Here is a 27,252-nt window from a genome sequence, read left to right as displayed (position 1 = left end):
TTCCTTCTCCTAGAGCACACTTAATATTTGCTATCATTGTATATAGTTTTGTATCAAGCCTAAATCTTCTTTAGACTAAAAGGGGAATACATTCACCCCCTGCACCTATAGCACTGACCATGCCCTTTTGGGCTTGATCACAGGTTTGGACATGACTGGTTAAAATGGAATAGCATCAGGGTGACAGAGTCTACATACTTGGAGCTGGAGCGACATGACAGTTACTTGTTTCCTGTTTAAGTTCCTTTTCCCCTAATAAACTCCACTTCTTCCTATACTGAGTCTAATGAATCCTGATTCCCATGCATATAGCCAACATCAGGCATGAGAAGCCCTTTTTTAAATTATTGGTCTGATTATCCAAGAGACTCCCAAAACATTACAGGTTGTCCCACCAGAAGTGGAGGGTAAATTCCATTGTTGAAAACACCACGTAATTGGGCCCAGAGGCCCAAATTGGAAGTGACCTGAATGCCTGAGAACTAACTTTCATGGTACCAGAAGGTGCCATGCAAGTTTCCAAAGAAGAGAAGCAACCAACAGTCCTTCCTACCCAGCTAAAATGGCTATGAACCAAAATAATGACCAGCATGGATAGCACGATAACCCTAAGGGTGTAGGGGCATGCATATCTTGGTAGTAACCAACAACTCTCTAACTGAACATAAGATCCCCTCAATAAGAGCGAAATCATGCCTGCTACCAGAAACTCAGCTAACTAAGCCAGGGCTAGATTAGTCATGAGTCTTGGGAGAGAACCTATACCTGCTATTTTACAAATGAGCAAAATCCCTAACTGCATTCTAAATATTTGTCTTTATATCCACAGATAAGGAAACTTCTCCTTGAGACAGAGATCTTTACAAAAAAATCATAAGTAATCAAAATGCAGAATGTAGAGCTAGGTCCCAACAGTATATATACAACACAACTCCTGGAACTGAAGGCTCAGGGATCACTGCAGAAGAGGGGTTGGGAAGACTCTAAGAGCCAGAGAGGATCTGGGAATTTGCTGTGAGATTGTGTCTCCTAGTAGGGTCAGACGCTACATCATTAAGTCACCAACATGACTGCCTAAACATGAACAAGGATAACAGACATGCTAACATGGGATGGGGAAATTCCATGAGGCTTCAGCTTTACACAGAGAACTAAGGAATGCCCAGACAAGAGAAATGGTCTTTCCTAAGAACACATCAATTGGTTATCCAAAACACAGACACTCTCACCACCACACAACACTCTGCTATGCTTCTGCATGAGTCCGTGCTCCTTGATTTAGGCGATTACACAGTGCCTGGCAACAATAGCTGTTCTGGACATGTTTGCTGAATGACTGATGGAGTATCTTAGGATAGGTTTCTGACCTGCTTCTTCTATTTAAAAAAGTTGCTACAAGAAAAATTTTCACTATCATCTAAAAGATATAACCTACTTAAAACCCTATAAATACACATGAAATTGATTATTAGTGTTAACAAAGGAGGTAAGGCATGGATACTTAGGATTAAATTACATTTAAATAAATGTCACTGGCTTTTGGAATGGAATGCTGACAAATATGATTACTTAGGTTATAATCATAATCAAAGTCTGTACTTTGCCATGTGGCTACATGCAATACTGTCTTAAAAAAAAAAAAAAACCCAAAACAAATGAACAAACAAAAACTAAAAACCTTATGTGGTGGTTTGAAAGAAAAAGGCCCCCAAACAGAGTGGCAGTATTAGGAGGTGTGGCCTTGTTGAAGGAAGTGTGCTGCTGTGGAGGTAAGCATTGAGGTCTCCTATGTTCAAGTTATACCAAGAGACACAGTTCACTTCCTGTTGCTTCTGGATCAAGATATAGTACTACTCTCAGCTTCTCCTCCATCATTATGTCTACTTGCCTGCCACCATATTCCACCATGATGATAATGGGCTGAACTTCTGAATGGTAAGCCACCCAATTAAATGTTTTCCTTTACAAGAGTTGCTGAGGTCACGGTCATGGCATCTCTTCACAGCAATAGAACACTAAGAGACCTTATTTTGAGATAGGGACTACAGTATAAAAAAGGTGAGGTGGTCTAGGTTATTACCTTAAAATAAAAATGAGGCTTTGGTATGATTGATTTGAGAGAAATATCCTGTCCTCCCCCTTTAATGTCATGATAACAGGTCACAGGAACTGGGGAGGACAGTGGTAGACTTGAGCCATACTGGGTGACTCCCAATTACCTGTAATTCAAGTTCTAGGGGACCTTCATCCTCTTTTGGCCTTCACAGGCACCCACACATACAAAATTAGATCTTTGAAAGGAGGAGTATGTTTTTCTTCCAACTCTAAAATAGCTAACTTAACAATGTACTCTTCATGCTGAAATGGTAGGGTAGAAAAGCCATATAATTAAGTTTCAAAGGAACTCTGAACTAGGTTCACATGTGAGCTGCCATATGAGTGCTGGGAACTGAACCCAGGGAAGATCAGCTAGTGCTCTTAACAACTGAGCCATCTCTCTAGCCCCTGGTCCTCATGTATTAATGCATTTACCTGTTACATACATTTGGCCAGCTGAAGGTAGAATATGCAAATGAGGCTCTGACAAGCAGGTAGTTAGTTGTCTGGTTCTACTGACAACAGTACACAGCTTCATTTCGACACTATGAAGACACTAGCTGTTTTGTCAAGTGTGGGAACTGGAGCCCACAGGGGAAGCACTGTAGCTTTAGAAAGTGCATGAGGCAGCGTCAGAACAGACATTACCCTGACCCAAAAGAGTACCAGCACAACAGGGAAGGAAGTTTAGGAAAAGTGGTGACTTTTGTCAGCTGAGACAGCCTACCTGAATTTTGGCTATGACATTTCTGGGCAACAACTGCCCAGAAGCCAGAAGAAACAGGAGTCTACTGCTCACCTTCATTCAGGTTACCCTCAGTGTAGGGAACCAAAGAAGAGCTGGGCAGGTAAGAGACACTCAGCATATCTGGCAAATTGTTGCACAGCACTCACCACACTGGTTGGAGCTCCATGGTGGCAGAATTGGACTTCCATTCATGGGTGTGCCTTGGCAGATTCTGACATTTCAAAGAGCTCAGCATTACTGAAGCAATGAATAGACCTGAAATATTGCTGTAACAGAGAAAAAAGCAATTTACTAATGACATTATTAGAAGCCATTTCGAGGCATGATTCATCAATAAATTTTATTTCAGGGGGCAGAGGCAGTTGGACAGGGCTGTCTTCTACTAAATTTGCACTGTTTGGCTGTTTAACATCTGTTTTTCACTTTTGTACTTTTTGTTGGTGATTTGTTTAAAATGCTCATCAAAGGTAGTGTTAAAATGCCATCTCATGTTCCCTAAGGGCAAAAATATAATGATGTGAATTATGGAGAGAATATGTATTAAATCTTCACTCAGATAAAAAATTAATATTCCATTGGTCATGATTCAATGTTAAGGAGCCAACCACATGTATTGACATATCTTTTAAGCAGAGACAGCTAAAGCAAGTTGTCTAAATGCTATTAAAAGAAGCTTGTAGTGGCTGAGCCCCAGACTTCCTTCAGACATAATGGTTCAGGATTTGCTAATCCTGTGTTCCAAAGACTTCACAAATTCTAAGCATAATGAAAAACAACTATACATGTTTTTCAAAAGTTTAAAAAAATAAAACTCACAAATGATACTCAAAAAAAAAAAAAAAAAAAAAAAAAAAAAAGGCAGAAAGAGGGAGAAACACCAAAATCCACCACTACTGCATATTTCAACATAATATATTAAAATTTATTACTGAGTAGTATTGAGATCATCAATTAACATTCTCTAGAAGGCCTTATAATTTAAAAATTAAAGAATTCAGTAGGAGGGAAAAGGAAAAGCACCCTATATAATAACACATTAATTTTGAGGACATTCACATATGCACTCTTCTTCCATGTGCACTCAGGCCCTCGTTAGTCCAAACCTGCTTAGGCCAATGTACACACTCCACAATAAATCCCACATTATTCAAAACCCTTGTGCTTCTACTTACAGCAGCATATGAAATCATTTTTTAAGAGTCACCATTCCATTGGATATTGTAAACAATTCTCCATGCTTGGACACAAGGACAGTTAGCCAACAAAGACTTCTGCAGACTATGACAGAGGAAGAATTTTGATTTTTTAATATTTGTGTAAAGTATTCAACCTTGAAGTGTACAATAGAAACTAAGCTGAAATTCCTAGCTTGTATTTAACTACAGTTAAGAGTATCCCCCCCTCCAAGGTCATCAAATATTTGTAAAAATTTTACTAGCATCCCATAGAAATCCACACATTATCAACTAGTGGACTTCATAGCTAGCATTCCTCACTTTGACTAGACACAGGACATGTAAAGAACTTGTACATAAATACTGAGTGCCTGGTAACCATAGTAGTAAAAGTTAACAAAGCAGTTTTATTGTTAAAACATTCTGCTTCCATTTTATAGCCCCAATTAGGTACTAATCTACTGTAACTAGTATGTTCATAGCTGTGATTTCCCCTTTCCTCACTGGAAATGAAGCAGTGGGGCTTTGCAAACATGGATGAAAACCCAGGCACTACAATTAATGCACAGTGCTTTGAGAAAACCCTTAAAGACAGCAGCCACAGTTCTGTCACCACACAGGGAAGACTAAAGAAACAAACAAGACATATTTCATCAGATTTCAATACACACAGAATGTACTTTCTCACAATTAAAGGTCAACTTTAGTCAAATACTCAGAGGGGAAACATCTTAAAAAGAGACGAAGACCTTACATAGTCCATCACTTACTAACTATAACAAAGCCCAAAACCCCCTGTGACTGAAGGAAAGCTCACGATCTGTGTGTAGGACTGTATGCAGCTCCAAGGAATGAATGTAAGTAAACAAGTTTTAAAAAAAGATTTGTAACTAAAGTGTGTAAAAAAATAACATGGCAAAACTAGTTTGAAACAATTAGAGTCCAATAGTTTTCTATGTTTTCTTTTATATCCTTTATTTTTAATTGGTATTTTTAGAACAGCAAATTTTCTTTCACAGCAGTGCCTTCTGGTCTGATAACATAGTCCCCATTTCTAAATGTAAAGATTTAAAATAAATCAAAATGAACATTAAGGCATACAAACAGCTACTTCACGTCTGTTCTTACTAAAACGAGGATAATTTTTACTCATTAAAATACATGGAATGTTGGCACACGACTGAAGCTGCTGTAGGAAGATCAAATGTTCCATGGGTTACTCAAGCTCTAAAAACATACCCTTCCATGGTTTTCGTTTTACAAATGTAAGTGTTGAGAAATGTCTAAATAATAAGTAACAATTAAAATAAAGTGTTTTATTTGTAAATTATGTACAGAATACATTTTATGTTATAACAAGGAGATGGGATGAAGGAAGAGCCCTCACAATCAGTGCTCTTCACTTTCTGCTGGAGAGATGACCACCTTTCTCTGGATTGAATGTACAATTAAGTTTGGATTTCCTAAGTTGGAAAAGAAGAATTTGTAACTAAATTAAAAGGGTTGCTGCACTGCTACTAGCTGGTTTGTTTCCACAAAATGCTCTTGATCCCTGCTAACTCAAAATCTTAAAAAGGAATTTTCTGGTATAATTTTATGAAGAAAAACAAAAGCATATCTATCAAGAACAATGAGTTTAAGCATTTCATCATAAAGAAACTGCAAAATGGCTATATATTTATGCATAATTTAGAATGCTGCAGTTTCTTTAGTGATTTCCATTAGTCTAACAGTAAAAAGCCATACAACTATCAAAAATGCCCTTAATCTATATGTCACTGTGGACAATGTTTCTTTGATGACTATCAAAAAGGAGGCCTACTTACTGTAAAATTGTCAGATGGATAAAGTTATTAATGGCTTTAGACTGCGCCAAATAGTACCAATGTTCTACAAAACAAAAGGCTGACTGTAACTGAATGTCAAATACCTTTCAGAAAATGGATGTAAAGAATGCTACAAATGCATGTGTACATTATGATGATCGCCCAACATAGAAAACCCAACCTGCTGCACTTATTCAGTCCCCAAATTAGTCAGATTATAATTTTTCATGTGCAGATTTAGGCATTTCTCCATCTTTGTCATCATCTTCCTCATCACAATCTTCATCTGTCTGCTGCTCCAGTTCCTCTTTTGTGATCATTTCAAAATCATTCCCATTCCCACTACTGTGTTGGGATCGGTCATCTTCCCTCCTGTCACTGTCTGTGTCTGAGTGTCGCTCTCCACCTGAGCCTTCTGTTCCATGATTTCCTGGTGCTTTCCCTTCTTCATCTTCCTTTTTCTCACTGTCTGACTTTTCCTCACTGTCGGACTTCTGTTGCTTTTTGGTTTCCGATCTCTCATCTTTCTTTAAGTCTGCTTTTGGTCCTTTGTATTCATGTGTGTACAGAGGCCTGAAGGAGTCAATGAAGCCCACATCAGCAGTCAGGTTTGGCAAGAACCAAAAGTGGTGCCTTCCTCCAGTTATCAGCCAAATGATGAGGAACAGAATACAGCGAGCTGTGGGGAGAAAAGTTTCTCCTGAATAAATTAAGCACTGAATCAACTACAAGGAAAATTTATGAGTAAGAAACTGAGATAATAGCTTGATTTGTACATTTATGCACCATAAAGATGAATATTTAAAGTCAGATCAGCTTAGCAGATAACATCATTATAATAGCAGAGTATCTGCTCTGAACCTAGGGCACAAATGATGAAATAACAGTCTTTAAAAAAATTCTATTTTTTTCAAATCTGGGGTGCTGATTCATAGACATATACTTAGAATTAATGTATTTTGTGATGTACTTCAGTTAGAAGTTGATGCATTCATGAGAGAAGAAAATGTATGACATTGTTAAGAAACTAACTGATGAAAGGAAAATGTAATTATAGTCTTACTTCCTGGTCTTGATCAAAAAATATTACAACTACATTCAGCATACAGTATGTTATAAAAGCAAATATAATGCTGAACAAGTGTATATACTGTTCTGATTTTAAAATAAAATTGAACAATTTAGTGGGTCCCTGCATATGTTGTGGACTAAAGCATGTGCTAACTCATTTAGAGATAGCTCAGCCTTGGATAAAGAATTTAGGCATTAGAAAATTCCTACTGTCAAATTCTTGTTTTATTAATTAGGTAAATTATATTTATTCAAGTATCAATTGCCTCAATATTAAGAAAAATCTTACATACCTAAAATATGTTAGGTATAGTGGTGGCGCATTTGGAGAAATAACCAAAGAAACCCCAGAAAACAACATAATCCTAACACAGTAAAACTGTTGGCATTTGGGCTTGAATCCAGGCAGCCTGTCAGCTAGCATAAAACTGTATCTTCAACCCCTTTAAATTCTGAGACAGGTTACATTGTCCAGAGCCTGTGGCTTGCTACCTAATCCAAGCTGGCCTCAACCTCCCTGTCTGTACTCCTACCTCAGCCTTCCAAGTAGCTGGAACCACAGGGCTGTCTGTAATCATGCATGGCTGAGATGACTTAGTATATTATTATCAGAAACCTCAGTATTCCAAATGGTTATCTATTATTTAACAAGTATGTAAAGATTAGTGATTACCCCCCCCCCCCCATTTCTTTTTCTTTTTTTTTCCCAAGACAGGGTTTGTATGGCCCTGGCTCTCCTGTAGCTAGCTGTCTCTGTAGACCAAGCTGGCCTCGAACTCAGAGATCTGCCTGCTTCTGCCTTGAGTGTGGGCATTAAAAGTGTGTGCTGCCACATTTGTTTTTTTCTGTTTTAAAAGGTCCCAATGATTATACAAATGTTTTTGGGTAACCAGTTTTGTTTGTTTTTGTTTTTTTTTTTTTTAAAGAAAGCTTACAAAATAGCTGATCTATGCTTTTTTCATTACTGTGCTTTGGATAAATTAAACAACAATGATTTTTATATATGCTATAATTTATAAAGCAGTACTTATAAATAAACTTTCTTATAAAGTAGTATTTTTATTTTCGTGAGAATAAAAATATATCAAATAATACTACAGATCGGTTTTATGACCCAGAGATGGTAAATGTATTTGAAACTGTAATTTACAAGTAAATTCCCCTGATAAAAGAGATAATGAGCAACTTTTAAAGAGGCAGTACATTTTATCCTTCAAATACAAATTATGATGTTTTAGTTGACTCACAAAGTTGTAGGACATGTGAAATATTTTATCAAATCCAAGAAAAAAAATCACTGAACTTTTTATGATATGAAAACTGAGCATAGCAGAATTTTTACATTCCAGTTTTATATGCCAATAGATAAAAGAATGAGCCACAGAAAAACTACGTGTACTACTCTACCATTCTTGTAGTAAAAGTCCCACATTTCAGAAAAATGCCAGTCTTATTTCAAGTGGTGATATTAACCATCCATATTAAAAAATACCAAAAAGATTTTTTTGAACAATTCTAAACCACAAGATTTGTAAGTGGGCCATAGATCAAAACCATTTCAAAGAAAAATTTGGAGGATGGGCTGAGTTGGTGGAGTGCTTGCACAGCAAGCAGGAAATGGCCCTGGGTTTAATTCTTAGCGCCACATAAAAACAGGCATGGCAAAGCATGCCTGTAATGCTAGCCCTTGGGACACAGAAACAGGCTCATAAATTCAAGGTCATCCTCTGCTACATAGCCAGCTATCTTGATGCCAGCTTGGTCTAAAGACACAAGACCATGTCTTAAAATATGTATTTATAATTACATGTTGGGTTTGCTTCTTACTTTAATTGGCAAGGCTATCTTGATCCATACAACATGTTTATATACATAGGAACCTCGAAAAATACTCCCAAAATTCAAGAAACAACATTTTAAAGGGCAAAATAATCTAACATAAATTACAGTGACTATGAATTAAATACTGCAACTAGAGTACTTTTATTCAGTAGAGCTAAGCCTCTGCTGAAAAACTTCAAGGAACTTCTATAAATTTCACTGGTTTAACAGCCAGGTGATATCAATCTTACTGTATCTAAATGTGAGTTCAAAGTCTATGGCTTTTTTCCTTGAATCACACTGACACTAGTTACCTGTTTAATAGAATTGGGTATTATTTCTCGGCCTATTTGCAGAAGCAGTAAGGGATTTTTCTCAGGGTGACTAAGCTAGAGGAAGGAAAAAAAAAAAAAAGAAAGTTAAGTAGAAAAGGGCTTATTTAGTCAGGGATCTCAGATGAAATGGGCAGAATGGGGGTAGGTCACCACCATAGACTGAAAAAAAAGTAGACAAACTCCTGAGTTCATGTGGATGATAGCAGCAAGTCAGGATGCTCTGGTGAACAGGGGAAGGCATGGTTAGAGAAACTGTTTAGGGCTATAGCAATGATGCTTTATAGAAATAAAAATTAAATAGAGAATATATATCTAGTTTAGTTAATATTGGCCAAGTTGTGTCTTTCAATAATAGATTTTTCTACAAAGCAATACTACTCTTAGCTGGGAGTGGTGGCATGTGATGTTTTAATTCTAGCACTTGGAAAGGCAGAAGCAAGTGGATCTCTGTGAATTTGAGGCCAGACTGGTCTACAGAGTAAGTTTAGGCCGGCCAGGACTACTTAGTAAGATCCTGTTTTTAAAAATTAAGGCATAAAAAGCTCAATAACTCTGAATGTTAAAAATATTCACTTCAGTTTTCTATCCATCTAGAATTAATTTCTTAATCCATCTAGAATCAATTTTGATACCCACATGAAAAGTTGTAATTGTCCCTAAAGTGGCAAACAAATTGTTTAGAATCACTTAACTGAATACATTAATTAAACTTAAGTATTTAATACAAGTTACATTTACTTTACCTCAAATATCTAGTAATGATTCACCACTGCAAAAATAAATCTTCATAATAACTAATTTTAAAACATAACTATGTGCAGATTAAAATATAGTAGTATATATTTAAACTAACGGAGAGTAAATTTCAATTTTAAATAGCTAAGCAAGGCAATGGGTATTTTAACTTGATTTAATCATTCCTCAATTCATGCACACATATAAATATATGCATACAATTAAATAACTAAATTGTACTTATTCTGTACAGAATTATGTTCATCAATCAAATGCAATATTAATAAAAAATTAAATTTTGAAAAGTTATAGCAAATCCCAGATCAGAGCCAATGTAGTCAGGTCTTGACTCTGAGATTTGGCCTAGAAAGGAAGGTCCCACACTTCTTGATTTATCTGCATTAATTTTGCTACTCAGCTTCATTGGAGTTCAGGGTTACAATCTAAGTGCTCAACACCTATCTATATAAAGATCACTATTATTACACTTACCAATAGCAAGGAGAAGGATGCTGGCTACAAAACAGCCTGCGCCCACACTGAGGTAATAAACACCGACTCTCATTTCTGCTGGCCAGAGAGGGAAGAGGGTGGCTGCTATTACAGCAATAACTGGAATAAGAAATGATCACGTTAAAAAAAAAAAAAAAAAGATCACGTTACATACAAAAAAGTTAAAACTTTCACAAGCAATATTTTAATGGCTGGATTACAATTAATAGTGAACATACTCTTTTCTTAAGAGGAAACTAATAAATACCTGAAGCAAAAAAAGTACCATTTACATAAAAATGATGAATTATCAGCAATTTCACTTTATATTGTTCTTAAACTAGGTTAGTATGTTTTAAAAGTCCAGATTACATTAGTTATAAAAATTACTGTCTATAAATTAAAACTATTCCTTAAATCACCAACTATTGTCATTTGAAGCTATTTTAAAAAGTTTATTAGGAGTAAGGAAGCTTAAAAAACAAAACAAAAACAGCTGGACTGTGGTGGCGCAACACCTTTGATCCCAGCACTCGGGAGGCAATGGCAGGAGGATCTCTGTGAGTTTGAGGCCAGCCTGGTCTACAAAGAGAGTCCAGGGCAGGTAGGGCTACACAGAGAAACCCTGTTTTGAGAAACCAAAACCCAAACCAAGACAAAACAAAACAAAAACACCACCACCAAAATCAATAAAGCAATACCCCACTCTCAAAATTCTGAAGACTTCCCACCCCTCCCCAGGGGAATCAGAGTCATAGACTCTTAAAAAAATATGGGTCTCAGTTAGAAGGCCTGGGCAGTCTAAGGGACCTCTGTCAGTGGAACCAGGATGTATCCCTGGTGCACAAAAGGACTCTGGGAGCACATTCCCCACGGAGGGATACTCCCTTAACCTAGAGGCAGGAAGAAGGGCCTCCTAGTCCCTACTCCAAATGACTTGACAGATTTTGTTGACCCCTCCTGGAAGGCACCAGAGTGTGTGGGGGGATGGGATGGAAGGGTGGTGGTGGTGGCATGGAAGGGAGGGAGAGGCAACTGGGATCAATATGTAAAATAAGAAAAAAAAAAAAAAAAAAAAAAAAAGGGCAGAATGGTTAGGGAAACAATATATAAAAACTCTAGATTTTTTTTCAATTATAATAGGGCCTTTGGGTTGTTAAGAAATGCACATCCTGGTTCTTAGGTCTTTACCATTAAAACAGGATGCAAAATCTTGCTCTATCAAGTGTAAGTTAGGTAACCCTTCCAAAACTAATTTACTTTGTATTTGGTAAATACCTATTCTTATTGGAATTAGATATCAGAAGGAATTAATGATTAAGTGACTATCACACTGTAAACAATCTACAGCACTATCCTTTTGGGTTTAATTAATTTTCAATTCTTACTGTAAGTGCCTCTAAATGGGATCCTATAAAATCCTATTGACAAATCATATTTTAACTGTTTTTGCTATTTGCTATTCTTTCCCACCCAATTTTGCCCCTAAACTTTATCAAAGCTTCATGAAATTCTATTACACTGCCATTATTTCATTCTTCTACTGAGAAACTTGAGTTACTTTCAGTTTCACATGGTAAGAGACAACACTCCTGCAAATATACTCACACATGTATATTGAATGACTAGGATTACATAACAGAATGAGTTCTAGGCAGGGGATATAGTTCAGTGGTGAAGTGCTTGCCTAGCATGTGTAAGACCCTGGGTTTGATCTCAGGCATTGCAACAACAAACAAAACCCAACAACACTGAAAAAAAAAGCATAACAATAAATTCTTTTCAATGTAATTGGTAGGTCAAAAGATACAAGCATTTAAAATTTGAATATATTTACTAAACTGTTTTCTTTAAATGTAGTATGTGGATTAGACAAGTAAGTGCATACACTGTTCAATTGTGTGCACAAAATGGGTGCATATAGGATAAATTCCTGCAAGACTTACAGGGTCAATGTATTTACACCTACAATTTGAAAGGTATTAGCAAATTGCCTCTGTAAAGATAAAAAGTAATATATCATCATTTGGTGGAGTGTGTGTCACCCCTCTTCTAGGGCTTTCTCTGTTATCTTTTATATCTTTAAACTTTGCTACTTCATTCTGTATTATGATTAAGTCTTCTATATTCACAATGACTGGTCAGTGTGATCCTCTGGGAGCTACATTTATCTTTTTTTTTTTTTAAAAACCAAGTTGTTCTACCATGTTAATCTCTTAAAAATCTTTGTTTTAGTTGTTACAAATAATTTTAGTTTATTACTTATATTCTAACTTTAAAGTATCCCTCTTAAACAGTTCTTACTTTAGTTTCCTTTGGGGTGCTACATTTTGCCCTGTAAACTTTAGAATTATACTGAAAAGCTACTTATATCCTCCTACTTACCAAGAATTAATCCCATGACAAATGTTTTAATGTGAACTGGGTCATAGATCCACACATAAACCTAGAAGAATCAAGAAACCTCAGTGCTTAAAAGGTCTATGGTCACATTCGTAAGTAAAGTCTACTTCCATACTGTGGTTGGTTCCTCAAAGGCAGCCCTAACTTCTAACACACTAACAACCTTTTCCGTTCAGATAAGAATTATACTCAATCACTAAGACTCTTAGTTTTAGCTCTCAGATTCTGTAAATCACAGTATTCTTCCATTTCCTAGTACTATTTTGAAGAAGGCCTTTTGTTTTCTTTTTTTCTGACTAATTTATATTTCTAACATTTGGGATTCCAATTCAATCTCTATTTTACTCTTTACATTTTTCTGGGAATTAGATCCACAAATGTTAGTTTTGCTAATCATCACTAAATAAAACCCTAAAACCTTATATTTTAAAAAGAGAAATTTTCCAATTTTAAAAGTCCAGAGACAGGGTATTTCTTGAGTGAAAGAATGAGAGAGACAGGGAGAGAGAGAGAAGGAGAGAGAGAAAAAGAAAAAGAGAAAGAGATCTAGAGAGGTCGAGAGAATGAGTGTATGAGTGTGTATACAACCTAACCTTTTCAAGATGGCAAGCAAAAAGCTTTTGTTCAGCCTGCCCCCTCCCTAACAGACTTATAATTCTTTACTAATACTATGGGCAATATGCCAGTCAATTCTGAAGGCTTAAGTCAGGTGTCTACTGTCCAGACTCTACTTATCCTTAATTAAATCAAGCATACCTAATTGGTGTTCTCACACCAGTAATGCTTACTAGAATGTAATACAGAAAGATGTAGGTGTCTGTCTATTTACCAGACTATGAATAACTTTCTTGCAGACAATTTTATTGTATTTTACTGTACCATTTCCAGCACCTGTGAAGTGTTTGGCACATAATGATATGCTTAACACTTAACTCAAGATATATGAGCTCTTCTCATTGCAGAATTTCAGAGGGCCCTAGGAGCCACTACTTTTTACATATTTGGTAACTGGTGTATCAAGAAAAAATATGTCTTGAAATTCACAATAGTTCAGCAGCTAGGATATAGTTATTATTTCTATAATAGTTAAGTGACTATCATAACAGTCTTCATGCAAGGCCATCACCACATAAATCTCATTACAAAAGGCACAATGGAACTATCTCCTTGAACAAAGCATTAGCAATGTTGAAAATTTCAGGCCCTTTTAATAGCTGTGTCTGATGAGACACTGTTGAAGAGCCAGAGATCAGTAGGTGATGTTCATGAACCATTCTGCTGCTCCTTTGGTAATAATAGAAATTCTGCATTAACTGAGCAAATTAAACCCTCAATATAAAAAGTGCATTTTCAAGACTTCATTTCAGGTAATCAGTGAATCCAAATGTGTTCATATTTTGCTAAAAAGAAAGGCATCTGCCTTTATTCCTTTTTCTCTGTGGATGTAGTTTTAAGGCTAACAGTCATCATGGACCATGAGGCACCTTAGCAAGAAGATTCTAATGTGGCAAAAGAGAGGAGTAGCTTGGGCTGCCATGGAGCATTTCCCACCTATGCTGCTCACCTTACAATATATTCATGTGAAAGGAATAGCATCCATTTTGTATTAAGCTGTTGTAATTCCAGTTTCTGATTCTGGCTCTGATTCTAACTTCTTATAAAACTAGATTAGTTATTTTCATGTACTTAAATGTATTACTAGATTTTTCTAAATTATTTCTTTTCATAGTAATGGCATCAAATATATTTTTAGGATTTTTTTTTTTCTATGAAAAACTGGAGTTCTATCATTCTCAAATCCAATATTCTAATCTTACCTCATTTCCATCCAGAAAAACTTGATCATCATGTGGCTCAAGTTTAAATTTTTTCTTAGTTTCCTTCTTTTTTGGAGTTCCTGGTGTTTCCTCCTATGAACAGACAAGTGAATAGAATGAAACACGCCAGGCAGCAAAAGCTGTGACATTGATGAGGTAAAAAGTCCAATTTCAATACTAATAAAAATCCTTAAGATCAGTGTTTACAAATAGTCCTGACAGTTATCTCACATGGTTGTAAAAGCTTTACGAATAAATTTACTTTTTCATTCATGTATGCACATTTTCCCTGCATTTATGAGAGCACCGTGTGCACACAGAGCTTTGAAGGCAGCCAGAAGACACCTGGAATAAGAGTCAACAGAGGTTATGAGCCTCCTCCTGGGAAACCAATCCTGGGTCCTCTGCTGATCAGACTTGGTGCCACCTCTCCAGCCACACGATGAGTTTTAAAGCTTTAACTTTAAGGACACTTACCTTTTTGGACTCTTCCTTTTCACCATCTTTCTTTTTCTCTTTTTCCTTTTTTGTCTTTTCATCTTTTGTATTTTCTTTCTTGCTCCTTTTATCTTCTTCTTTCCCACTTTCAGATTTTCCTTTATCTTTTTCTTTTTTTATGTCTTTATCATACTTCATTTTCATTACTTTTAGGGCCCGGTGAAAAAACTGTTTCTTTAAAAGCCTTGAGGAAAAGTGACAGTTCTAGTATTACAATTCCCATCAATTACAAAGATACAAACTTGGTTTAAAAAAAAAAAAGCAAAAATATCAAGACCCAAATAAAGTAAGCAAAGGAAGAAATGAACTGGCAACTCATAAAAGAAATTACAATCAGTAAGCCTATGGAAAAATATAGTGAAATATAATAAGCATAAAAAAGTGTACGGAATTTCACAAAGGAAAAAAGCCCATTAGCCAATCAGACTACGAAAAGCTGTCATCCCTTGTACCACAAATGTCCTGAACTCTGAGGCCACACGTCTTTATTAGCTGCTGTAATTGGGGGGCTTAGTTTGGTCTTACATAAGTTCCTTAGCTGTTGTTTGGAGTCAGTGGTCTCTCACTATCTCGTGTGTTCTGTTTCTGTGGGTTTCCCCATCATGGGCTTGACCCCTTTGCTCATATTATCACTCCTCCCTCTCTTTGCCTGGACTCCAGGAGCTCAGCCCAGTGATTAGTTGTGGATCACTGCATCTGCTTCCATCAGTTACTGGATGGAGGTTTGACAATTACGGTAATCCTCAAACTGATTACAAGGGAAGGCCAGTTTAGGCACCTCTCCACTATTGCTTAGTTTTACCAGGGCTCATCCTTGTGTATTCCTGGGAATTTCTCTAGTGCCAGGTTTCTTAATAATCCCATAATGGCTTTCTCTATTCACATATTTCTTTCCTTGCTCTCTCTCTCTCTCTCTCTCTCTCTCCCTCAACTTGACCATCCTGTGGTATGAGTATGTATTCTTTTTGTATATGCCGAAAAGTGGCATTGCTGGGTCTTATGGTAGATTGATTCCCAGTTTTCTAAGAAACCACTATAATGATTTCCAAAATGGCTATACAAGTATGCATTCTCACCAGTAATGGGGAAGTGTTCCCCTTACTCTACAACCTCTTCAACATAAGCTGTCATCAGTGTTTTTGATCTTAGCCATTCTGACAGGTGTAAGATGGAGAGAAACTCAAAGCAATTCCACTAAAATCAGGAACAAGACAAGGCTTTCCCTTTCTCCTTATCGAGTCAATATTGTACCCGAAGTTTTAGATAGAGCAATAAGACAACAAAAGGAGATACAAATTAAGGGGATACAAATTGGAAAGGAAGAAGTCAAATTCTCCCTATTTGCAGATGATACAATAGTGTTCATAAATGACCCCAAAAACTCTATCAGGGAACTCGTACAGCTGATAAACACCTTCATCAAAGTGGCAGGATACAAGATCAACTAAAAAAAAAATCTGTATCCCTCCTATATACAGATGATAAGTGGGATGAGAAAAAAATCAGACGAACATCACCTGTCACAATAGCCACAAACCTGTATGACAAAAACTTTAAATCTTTGAAGAACGAAACTGAAAAGGATATCAGAAAATGGAAAGATCTCCCATGCTCTTACATAGATAGGATTAACAAAGTAAAAATTGCAATCTTACCAAAAGCAATTTACAGATTCAATGCAATCCCCATCAAAATCCCAACCCAATTCTTCATAGACCTCAAAAGAACAATACACACCTTCATACGGAAAAAAAAATGGAGACCAAAACACCAAATAATCCAATTTAAAAATGGGGTACAGCTCTAAACAGAGAATTCACAAGGGAAGAAACTCAAATGGCTGAAAGACATTTAACAAACTGCTCAACATCCCTAGCCATCAGGGAAATGCAAATCAAAACTTTGTTTTAACAGTTTTTAAAGAGGGTTCTCTGATGAACAATGTTCTCCCCCCCCCCACCAAGACAGAATCTCAAGCAGTCCAAGTTGTCCTCCAATTCACTATGTAGGCAAGAATAACCTTGAATTCTTAATCTCCCTGTCTTCACCTCTCCAGTAGGAGATTATAAGTATGTGCCTCTACATCTGGTAGATGGTGGGCTCTTAATGTGCTATTAAGCACAGCCATTATTAAATGCTATATGTACCTCTCAAGCAAACATATAATCTAAAATCTCAAATACTCAGATGTTAAACTTTGGTACCATAAAGCAAAATTTAGCTAATATAGATAATTAAGTATGCTCTCTAAGTATTAAACATAACGAGGAAGGTTTTTGGTTTGAGTTTTTTTAGGTATAAATTCTTTACCAAAAAGTAACTAAATGATAATGTGTATGTTACCAAGGTGTACATACTTTACCTTAAATCTTCAAGAAGAGACTATTAGGACAGTGCAGCTGTTTTGATTTTAAAAGAAATACTATATTATCAATCATTGAAAACAGCAAGTAAGTTTGGCTTAGTCCAGGGCAAAGCCACTAAAAACCTAAGGATAACAGAGTTAACAGCTGTCCCTGGAAAAGATCTGAGAAAACCTCTCTGATACTTTCCTACACAAAACTTGTTCAATGTAGAAACATTTAAATTTTTTCTTGATTCTTTCATTTAGTAGCCCTGACAAATACACAAAGGTAAAAGATAAAAGAACACAACTACAAATCACAATAAAAAACATAGTAAGTCTAAGAACAAATAGATTTCCACTGATAAAATCCAGGTTACATATAAAGCTCATTGTGGTTAGTAACAAACAAACAAGCAAAAGAGTTAAAAGGCTCCAGCACTATGGAAACAGTGGACATTAATGACTGTCATCTTTCACCAAGAAACATTACCTGTTGCAGTAGTCAACCACAGACTCCCTGGTTGTAAATAAAGCTTCCTCTCCTTTCTTGGCCTTTGCCCACTTTGAATCCAAGAGGCAATCCACTGCTTTTGAAGCTACAAAGAAATTTGTTACTTAAAATTCAGTATAGTAAATATGTCTAAAGAAATCATGTTATAAATGTCAACATTCTGACATCAGAAAATAAAACAGAATAGAATGTTAAATCTACCACTAGTGTTCTTTAAGGACAACCCATGAAATATATTGATAACATTACTCAAAGCAAGATAAGTTAATGGGGAAATGTTAGTAACAAAGTCCTCTTAAAAATATTTGTATGTACTATCAATCACAATAAAATATAATCCCAAACACTTCCTTCTTCCCTCAGTGGTAATGAAAATTCTCAAGTTATGGTAACTCATCAAAGAATGACTCTCAACAAACTACAAATAAATACATTAGATTTTTGTTTATTTTCTACTAATTTAATAAGTATCAAAAATCATTACTAACAAAAAGAAGACATTTCTTCTGTGTACAGAAATTTAAGTTTAATTGATGAGACAGAAAAATTCAACCACTATTTATAAGCTATTGGGCTATATTATAGATGATATCAACTTATCATGAGGTTAAATGGATAAAAAATAACAATGTGCCTAGTTAGTTCCATGTAATCACACTATCTGAACAAAAGATAATATCTCATAACACTGAAAATAAATCTTATTTTTAAAATTTCCAACAAAACCAATTATAAAGCACTTTATCTTTTTACTTTTTAATCATAAAGGTAAGACTAGAATAATCAACTGCCATATGCCCATCACCCAGCTGAAATAATCACACATGGAAGTTCTTTTCATAACTTCTACATATCCTAATTTAGATAACTTCATAGGATTTGTACAGTATTAAGACTTCAAAGATATAATCCTACCAATAAAATAATCAACCCGATGGCCCATCATATTGGTGGACTTAGTTGGACAGTTGAATCGAAGATACTTGGCTACAGCCTTCTCTTCTTTTGATGGTTCGCCAACTTCCTGTAACATAGGAATATTAATTTAGTGTGCTTATGTATGTGAGAAATTCAAGCTCTATAATTTGGACATCTGTCCTGTAAATCCTTTTCAAATACTATAGAAGGCCTGCTTTCAGACCTTCCTTCGAGGCAGATCTGGTAACATACAAAAGAAAAAATGGACACTCTTAATGTCTTCTAAATACAAACCGACAGAGGCAAAGGCTGTTCTACATGTTGGCTTCAACTACAGATCATCAACCTGTTTTTCCAGTATATTAACTCTTTTTTTTTAATTTTTTTTATTTAATTTTATATAACAAAGTCCAATTAAATGAAAACAAACATTTATACACAATATTTGGGAATTTAGGCGTCGTTCTTTCCAAACTACTTCCTGCTGATAAGGGGCGCTGTCTTGGGGGATTCGAAGAAGATTCAGATATCCTAGCTGTAGTCGTATATTAACTCTTTTGCATAGTTTTCCTTCAATTTATATGGCTTTTTTTTTTTTTTTTTTTTGTCAAGACAGGGTTCTTCTGTGTAGCGCTGGCTGTCCTGGAACTCACAGAGATCAACCAGCCTCAGCCTCCCAAGTGCTGGGATTAAAGGCATGCATCACTAATGCCCAGCCTTGTATAGCTTTTTAAAATATTCACAAATCAGTAATTTAAAAGATAAGATGCTGCCAATAATAACTGCCTAAATGGCAAAGTAGTAGAAACAGATGCCTTAAATAAATGTTATAACCCCAGTCCTGATCAATGGATGACAGCTTATAAAAATTTGCCAGTTAACCTAAGGTAGCTGCCTCAACGTAGTGACCAGAAGAACTGAGGTGCTGATGACTGGGACACAGATGCTGTCTGGGACTTTCTGTTATAGGGCTATCCCTATTAACAGCAACACAGAAATGAAGAGCAGATTTGGAAAAATTGCTGTATACTTTCCTAATCGGTTCCCAAATTTTCTAAGACAAACTCAGTTTTACCACCAGCTATAATTATTTTTGGCAATAAAAAGTTCAACCAATTCTATTTTCCCAAAGGAATGATTAATACAAATATTATCAGTGTACAGAAAAGGTGTCTTAGAGAGAACTTGATTTTCAAAGACAAGTTCTGAGTAAACTGAATGAACAGCATAAATAATGAAGCTGAAAATAAGCAAAGACTTGACTCTTACAGAGATCAGTTATAATCTACAAAGAAGTTAAGTTTGTACAGAGAGTAAAGAGTCCTTAAGGCAAGCTAAGAAATTTAACTTTATTCCTTAAGGAGTAGAAAGATCACTATGTTTTTTAATAGCTCAGAAATAGGAAAGTAACAAGTAATATTTTTATGATTGCAGGCAAGAGGAATAGGGAAAAAACATGCAAAGCAGGAAAAGTAGTTAGGAGACTACTGTAACAGTCAAATAAATGTGATATGATCCTGCTCTAAGAATTGGAAGGAAATGTACATATTTGAAATACTTCAAATGTAGAGTACATAGGATGAATGGTAAAAGATAAAGGAAATGAGTAGATACAAAATGTCAGATTTCTATGTTAACCAATAAAAATGAGTAGATACGAAATGTTAACCAATAAAAAGGAAACACAAAGTTGGGTGGGTAGGGAGGTAGAAAGGATTGGGAGGACTCAAAATATAATTTTGGAGGACTCAAAATATAGTTTTTTAAAGTTTCAATAACAGGAAATGTGTAAGAAAGGTAGTTCTACAGAACAATCATTGCTTTAGGCATGGTATATGAATCTTCAATTAAACCAGATAAATGTGCTAATTTCCTGACTGCTGAACAACGCATCACTTGTAAAATCTGGTTAAATGTGAAGATACAAAAACTCAGAAAAGTTGACAATATTATAGGAAGTCAGACACTGTTAAGTATCTGCTAAAATTCTTTAAATTTCACTTTAATGATGAAGTTAATTAACTTTTCCCCAAACTCCTTATTTTCCTTGGTAAAGGCACTACTAAAAAATGGATAGAAAGAATCAGAAAAAGTGACAACTGAATAACCTTTTCAAGTGGACACAAAATTCAGTTGTCTACTGTGTTATTCTAAAGTATCAGTGACTGATTCTGGTTACTACAGACAGCTCTTGATGAAAATGTATCATTTGGCTCATCTGCTGGAGTTTTAGTACCAGAAAGACTGCAGAGAGAGAGAGAGAGAGAGAGAAACATCAGCAAGGACAGTGTAAGTTGGATACACAGGAGATCCTCTGTGTGATTGCCCTACCATAGCCTAAACATGACATAAAATACACTTACCTTGTTTATGATATCTCCCCTATTTGTTCCCTTTTACTGTGAAGAGAATATGTTCCTGTTTTTGTGCTAGACTGTTACTAAGTAAAAGCCTTTTGAGAGTATTAATAAATGCTTATAAAACACAAAAACAGCTCATTATCTCTCAAAAAAGGAAAAGAACTTTTTAGCTCCATTAACTCTCACAGTTGTCTTTGAACGAGGAGCAAAGAAGGAACAAGTTTAGGCTAGATTGCCTTTTCTTTGCATCTTTGCTGTTAATCATTCCTCACAACTACTTAAACAGGAAGGCTGGTAGAATCATAAAAGATTTTAATTAATATATTTTAGAAAACATCAATATTCAAATACTACAATGAAATAGAAAATGCCATTTGTAACCAGGAAGGGGGGGGGGGAGGATCCAGAGCAAGCCATCGGCTTTACGCTTACAGAATTTCAAATAATTTGCAGCCAAAAAGAAATAAACTGGTTTGTCAATAGCAGGGTGAATAAAAGAATAAGTCTAGTTTGTAAATTGTGAATTTGAACATAGGTACAAAAAAGTAGTACATTTATGAAAATGCCAACAGGATAGTAAAGATATTTGAAAACTAGAGGAGATCTTGAATAAATTATTTGCTTAAAGTCATACAGTTCTGTAAGCTAACAATGGCAGTACTCTCTCCAATTTGCTTCTATCATGTTTCCTGTGGCAACAGGTTTGCTATGTACTGCAAAATTCTCAATTAAACCTGGGTATGTTGGGGGTGGGAGGAGGATGAATTTTCAGACTGAGGTCTAGTTGCACAGTCCCAAACATTTTTTCTTGTCTTTCATGAATGAGATATACAAAGCCATGGTATGTCATGATTTTACTGCCACGGAGACAGATGGGCACAACAAGTCTAAGATACAGAAGTCATCTGAAGATTTCAAAACTGAACTCATTTCTATATACAGGCAGAATTACTATATGTGATGTTTCTCTGAGCAGGAATAAGTCACACTATCTTTGTTACAAAATCTTATATTCAGAATTTAGGGAGCTGGAGAGATAGCTTGGTGGTTAAGAACACACACCAGCATTCTTCCCTATATTGGGTGGCTCATTACTGCCTATAACTCCAGTTCCAGAAGATCTGATGCCCTTTTCTGTCCTCAGATGCACTAAGGTGCACTTATCTCCACAAAGATACACAGACATACACAAAATTAAATATATATGGGCAAAATGATTTGGGATTAAAGTATTTAAAAACTTATTTTTTCAGTCAATGATAAAGTGGAAAGAATATTCCACTGAGAATTAGATGATTATTAACTTAAAAGACAATCCTAGTTTAAGTCACATAATCTCATTGGACAGAAGTTTGTCCAGTTTGTCAGTAAAAAGAGAGTGAGATCAGTAAGCTCCAAGCCTACTATGTATGTAGAAGTCAGGGCAGTTCTACAAGTCAGTTTTCTCTTGCCACCTTGGAGGATCAAACTCAAGCCATCAGGTAACTGCCTCTGTCCCTGAGGCCATCTCACCTCCCAAGGCTGCACTTAGGACAGAGGCTTCCAAATAAGTTCTATCAGATTCTTTTCAGTTTTTAAACTTCATGATACCAGAATTCCAAGCACTGCTTTTAGTGCCTTGTCAATCTATAAAGCCACTGTATTTCCTAAAAAATACATAATTTCTTTTCTTTTTTCAAGACAGGGTTTCTCTGTGTAACACAATTGCTTTTCTTAAACAAGATTTCCTGTTTTTAAATATTTCATTAGTTGGACTGACATCACTCTAGTTAGTTATTAAAAATTTTCAGCACAATGTCAATTAACATACATGCTCACTTCCAAGTTTCAGTGACCTGATCTGAGTCCAAGAAAGAAATGTGATAACAGTCCCCTTGCTTCCAACTCTGTTAGGGCAACAGATTTTAAAATGATTCTGTTCTCGAAAAAACAAATGAATTTTCTATAAAAACAAAGCATAACTCTTAACTTAAGGGGTTAAGCATCCCCTGCTTCCCAAAAAAGCCATTGTAATTCAAGGTCAATAGCATCTACTTAAAATTTGTTTCTAAACAAAGACATCAAGTAACAACAGGAAGCCTTTAGTATATAAATGCTTTTGCTTTAAAGTCTTTGAACAGACTTTTTTCTGTAACAACCTCTGAATTTTGTTTTATTCCATCTTTTTTATCTCAAGTAATGCCAATATTAGTTTTAGTTCTTGACAGGAATGAAAGTGAAGAATTCCCTCCTAGGACAGTTGGAAGAGATTGAAGAAATGTTTCAGTGGTTAGGCATGGGCTGCTTTCCCAGAAGACCTCAGTTTGGATGCTATCACACACTGTCAGGAAGCCTGTAACTATAGCTCTATGGAAGCTGACACCCCATTCTGGCCTTCACTGGCACCTGGATCCATGCACACATAACCTCACAGAAACACGTGTACACTCAACCAAAAAATAAGCATTAAAAAATGTGTTGGGCTGCATAAAAGTCTTCCACAAACATTCTATATTGTCATATAGAAATTAAGTTGGAGGTTGGGAAAAAATTTTAATTTCATAATACCAAGCTGAGCTGACGTTTAATAACTAGAGTCTCAAAAAAAGGAAAATAAATTGTCATAATTCATATAACTTACAGGCTCATGGTTAATTTACTATATAGATAGCTGAAAATTATTTTTAAGCTTATCAAGGAGTGCTTAACAAAAACCAATATAACCTAACCTAATTTTTTTATTCTGGTGAAGAAGGGCAAGAAAGAGGTTATGCGCTAAGCATTTTCATAACTTTTAATATCATTAATTTACTTAATGTTTTCATGACAACTCTACAGCCTTGAAGAGTTTTCTTTAAGATAAACAATAAGATAAAGACTCCTTAGGAATACAGAAGTTGAGGTAAAAAAACAAAACAAAGCTTAAGAGTCCCTGCTAACTGGTGGAGCTGGAGTACAAACAGGTACAAGATGATTAAGTTGCAGCTTTTGACTACCTTAGAGTACCATGAAGCCTCTTTACTTGCTTTTCTGTTTAATCTAAGTTCATAACTGAAATATGAGCACCAGCGATTTAAAAAATTTTATCACCTTTATGACAACATTGAATAGCAGATAAAGCTGTAAAATAATGTGTATTAAAGAGAAAAAAGAACAAATTTGTACTGCCAGGGGTAAATATAACAGGAGATGCAAATTTGAAATTCAATATAAATTATAATAAAATAACTATGTTAAACCATATTACTAAATTTCAAAAGCATAGGAATAGCATAATTATCAACTACTATTGTTGGGACACTTTGGTGTAAAGACCTATGTCAACTTGGAATATGCCTCCAATTCCCTCTGTAGTCTGTTCAAAACTATTGTTTTAATGCCTGCCAAATTCCAAACTTACTGAACACCGGCATCTTTCTTTCCCACAGTATTTTTTAAAAGTTTTCAACTTTAACTCACATAGTTCAAAAGACCCGCTGGCCAATACATCAATAAAGCTTTACAAATAGATATAAAATAAAGATAGGAAAAGTCATCCTAATCGAGGAACAGAAAGACAAGAATGTGCTGTGACAGATATATTAACAACTTAGTACATGTTCCTCGTTTAACATCACTTTGGGTTTCTGGGGTGAGCTCACATGGGTGTTTAACACGCATCGATGTTAAACGAGGACCAGACAACTAACTGGGAGAGAACAGCGGGGAGGACCCGCACAGGTGACACAATATGGATGATGATGGGGGGGGGGAATGTTGTGTAGGGAGTGAGGCTGACAAGCTGGCATGTCAAACACTCTGGGTGCCACCAGCTCGTTGCAGCACCGACGGGGCAGGGTTTGTTTACATCGCGTCGCCTGGAAGAGAGCCGGCAAGCGTCAAGCAGACTATTCGGTTAAAGAACTGAGGAGAGGGGAAAGGAGGGCAGGCGCCACTCAACATCTGGAGGGGCCCGCAGGCCGTCCGTCCGGGGCAGCTGGCCGCCGTCCGGGAGCACGAAGCCCGGCTGCGGTGCCTCGGGTCACCCTCCGCCTCCTCCTACCCCAGTTACCGTGGCCTCAATTTCGGGAGGCCCCGGAGCCCCGCGTCCGCGCCCCGGGGGAGGCCGGCCACCGCTCGCAGGCCCGGGCCAGCCGCCGCCGCAGGAACGCGGGGCTCCGAGCGCCGCGCCTCCTCCGCCCTTCCTTCCTTCCTTCTCCCCCTGCCGCTCCGCAGACCCCGCGGCCGCCGAGCGGCCGCCAGCGCCGCCCCGCCTCAGGCCCGCCACGGCGCCGCGTCCCCTCGGGGACACCCTGCCGTCGCCCGTCCGGTCTGGACGTCCTCCCCGCTCCCTCCGCCTCCCGGCGCGCCCAAGACCCCGGCCCCACGGCCCCGCAGAGCTACCTGGACCCGCTTCTTGTGTCGCCTGCGTTCCGCCATGTTGGCCGCTCCGCCCGGTTCCTTCTGACGTGGACGAAGAGGGGGAGGAGGCGGAGTAAAATCTCGCGAGAGCGCGGCGGCTCGCGGCCCGTTATGTAACCCGCCGCCGCCGCCGCTGCCTCGCGCCTCGGGCTGGGGGAGGCCCCGAGGCGTCCGCGGGCTCCGTGCTGGCCCGCGGCGGCGATGGCGGCGGGCGGTGGAGGCTGGCAGCTGGAGGCAGTCGCGCGGAGGGTCAGGGCTGCTGGCTGGGAAGAGGCCTCGGCTCTCACCCGACTGGGCGTCGGAGTCAGCCGGCTGGCTACTAAGTGCAGATGCCCGGCCCCACCCGTCGGAGTCACCGTGGAGGGCGAGGCGGGTCCTGAGCACTTGGATCCCAGGCCCGCGGCGTCACCTGGCGCGTCCTGCCCCAGCCAGCCCGCAGCGCCTCACTTATTTGAGTTTGGGGAAGTTCTACTTCAAATGAAAGACAACTGCAGTCACTGATAGTAACGTGTAATGAGTGTGTAGGTGGACACCTCGGTCAACAGCCCTTTCTCGGGGTGACTGGTGCTCCTCTCCGAAAGCGTGCAGTGTATCCCTGTCCAGGTGCCTCCTCAGAAGTCATCTGCAGCAGCCAGAAGTCAGGAAGCACCCAGGGAAGTGACCGTGGAAGAGCAGGCTGAGCTGGGATGAAGGAGACTGCAGGCAGCTTCGAGTCTGGCATTCACTATGCAACTGTTGTTGTTTTAGACCTTCTAGAACAGAAGGTAGTCAGATAGGTAGTGTGCACTTACATACAAGTTCCCATGACACTGTGGGAATTTCAAACCATTATAGCTGCAGACAATTGGGGAAATACAGATAAGATAAAGACAAAGTTTAATTCTGCCATTCGGGTCTGTTAATTAACTTTCTTTTGCCGTTTATTCCCACTTTATGTGTACATAGGGTGTGTGTGTATGTTGAGTTTATCCATTTTGCCTGTCCACAAACATGAAGTATGGTTGTCTGCTTTTTTTTCTCTTTTGCATGGTAAACAGATAATTTCAAAATCCTTAAGTCTTCTATTTCTTGTGTCTAATATAATGATTAATACGTAAGTAGGGTGAATTGGGGGCACCTTGATGCATGATCTTTTTGTAAAGTAACATAGCTGAAGATCGTTTTTAAAGCATTTGATTCTGCTGTCAAGCAAGCCATTTCTTTTCCTTCTGTAATTTGAGTGTGTGCTTGGAACATAAAATATCGTTTTGTTTTGTTTTTCTAGTCCTTCCTACCCAAATGATGATTCTATTCTGTGCTGTTTGATTTGGAAGACACTGGACTGTTTCTATAGGACGGGTGACCTGTAAATGAAAACACACTATTTCACTTAGTAGAGATTGAGTGCTTACTAAATGCAAAGGTTTAGGTTAGTACTATATATGACAAGGAATGGAAATTCCTTTGTCAACCTGTGTTTGTCAGGGCTCTCTAGAGGAACAGACCAATTGAATATCTATTAAAAGTGCATTTATTCCATCAGGTTACATAATACTGTTTGGGTTGTCCAACAATGGCTGTCTCACACTGGTGAGGATAAGAGCCCTGGTGGTTGCTCAGTCCATGAGGCTGTGTGTAGCTAAGCATCCCAGTCTGATGCTGAAAGTCCTAGAGATGTGTTGGTGTTTGTACATGTTAGAACCTGGGAGAATCTGCACCCTGATAACAGTGAAGGATTG

At 37.4% G+C, this 27,252-nt stretch overlaps 1 protein-coding gene across 1 annotated transcript; it reads right to left on the bottom strand.

The window, feature by feature from the left end:
* Nucleotides 1-4,407: 4,407 nt before the first annotated feature.
* Sec62 (SEC62 homolog, preprotein translocation factor) lies at nucleotides 4,408-25,662 on the bottom strand. The gene is made up of 8 exons (XM_051185871.1): nucleotides 25,517-25,662; nucleotides 18,792-18,900; nucleotides 17,856-17,961; nucleotides 14,998-15,202; nucleotides 14,521-14,613; nucleotides 12,686-12,746; nucleotides 10,301-10,420; nucleotides 4,408-6,525 (listed from the first exon to the last, which is right to left on the bottom strand). Exons 1-8 carry the CDS (start codon nucleotides 25,550-25,552, stop codon nucleotides 6,062-6,064), a joined length of 1,194 nt encoding a protein of 397 aa, XP_051041828.1. The 5' UTR covers nucleotides 25,553-25,662; the 3' UTR covers nucleotides 4,408-6,061.
* Nucleotides 25,663-27,252: the final 1,590 nt, after the last annotated feature.

Source organism: Phodopus roborovskii, unplaced genomic scaffold (assembly GCF_943737965.1).
Source record: "Phodopus roborovskii unplaced genomic scaffold, PHOROB, whole genome shotgun sequence".
NCBI lineage: Eukaryota > Metazoa > Chordata > Mammalia > Rodentia > Cricetidae > Phodopus > Phodopus roborovskii.
Note: the sequence above shows the minus strand (reverse complement) of the source record. Positions and strands in the feature narration are given on the sequence as shown.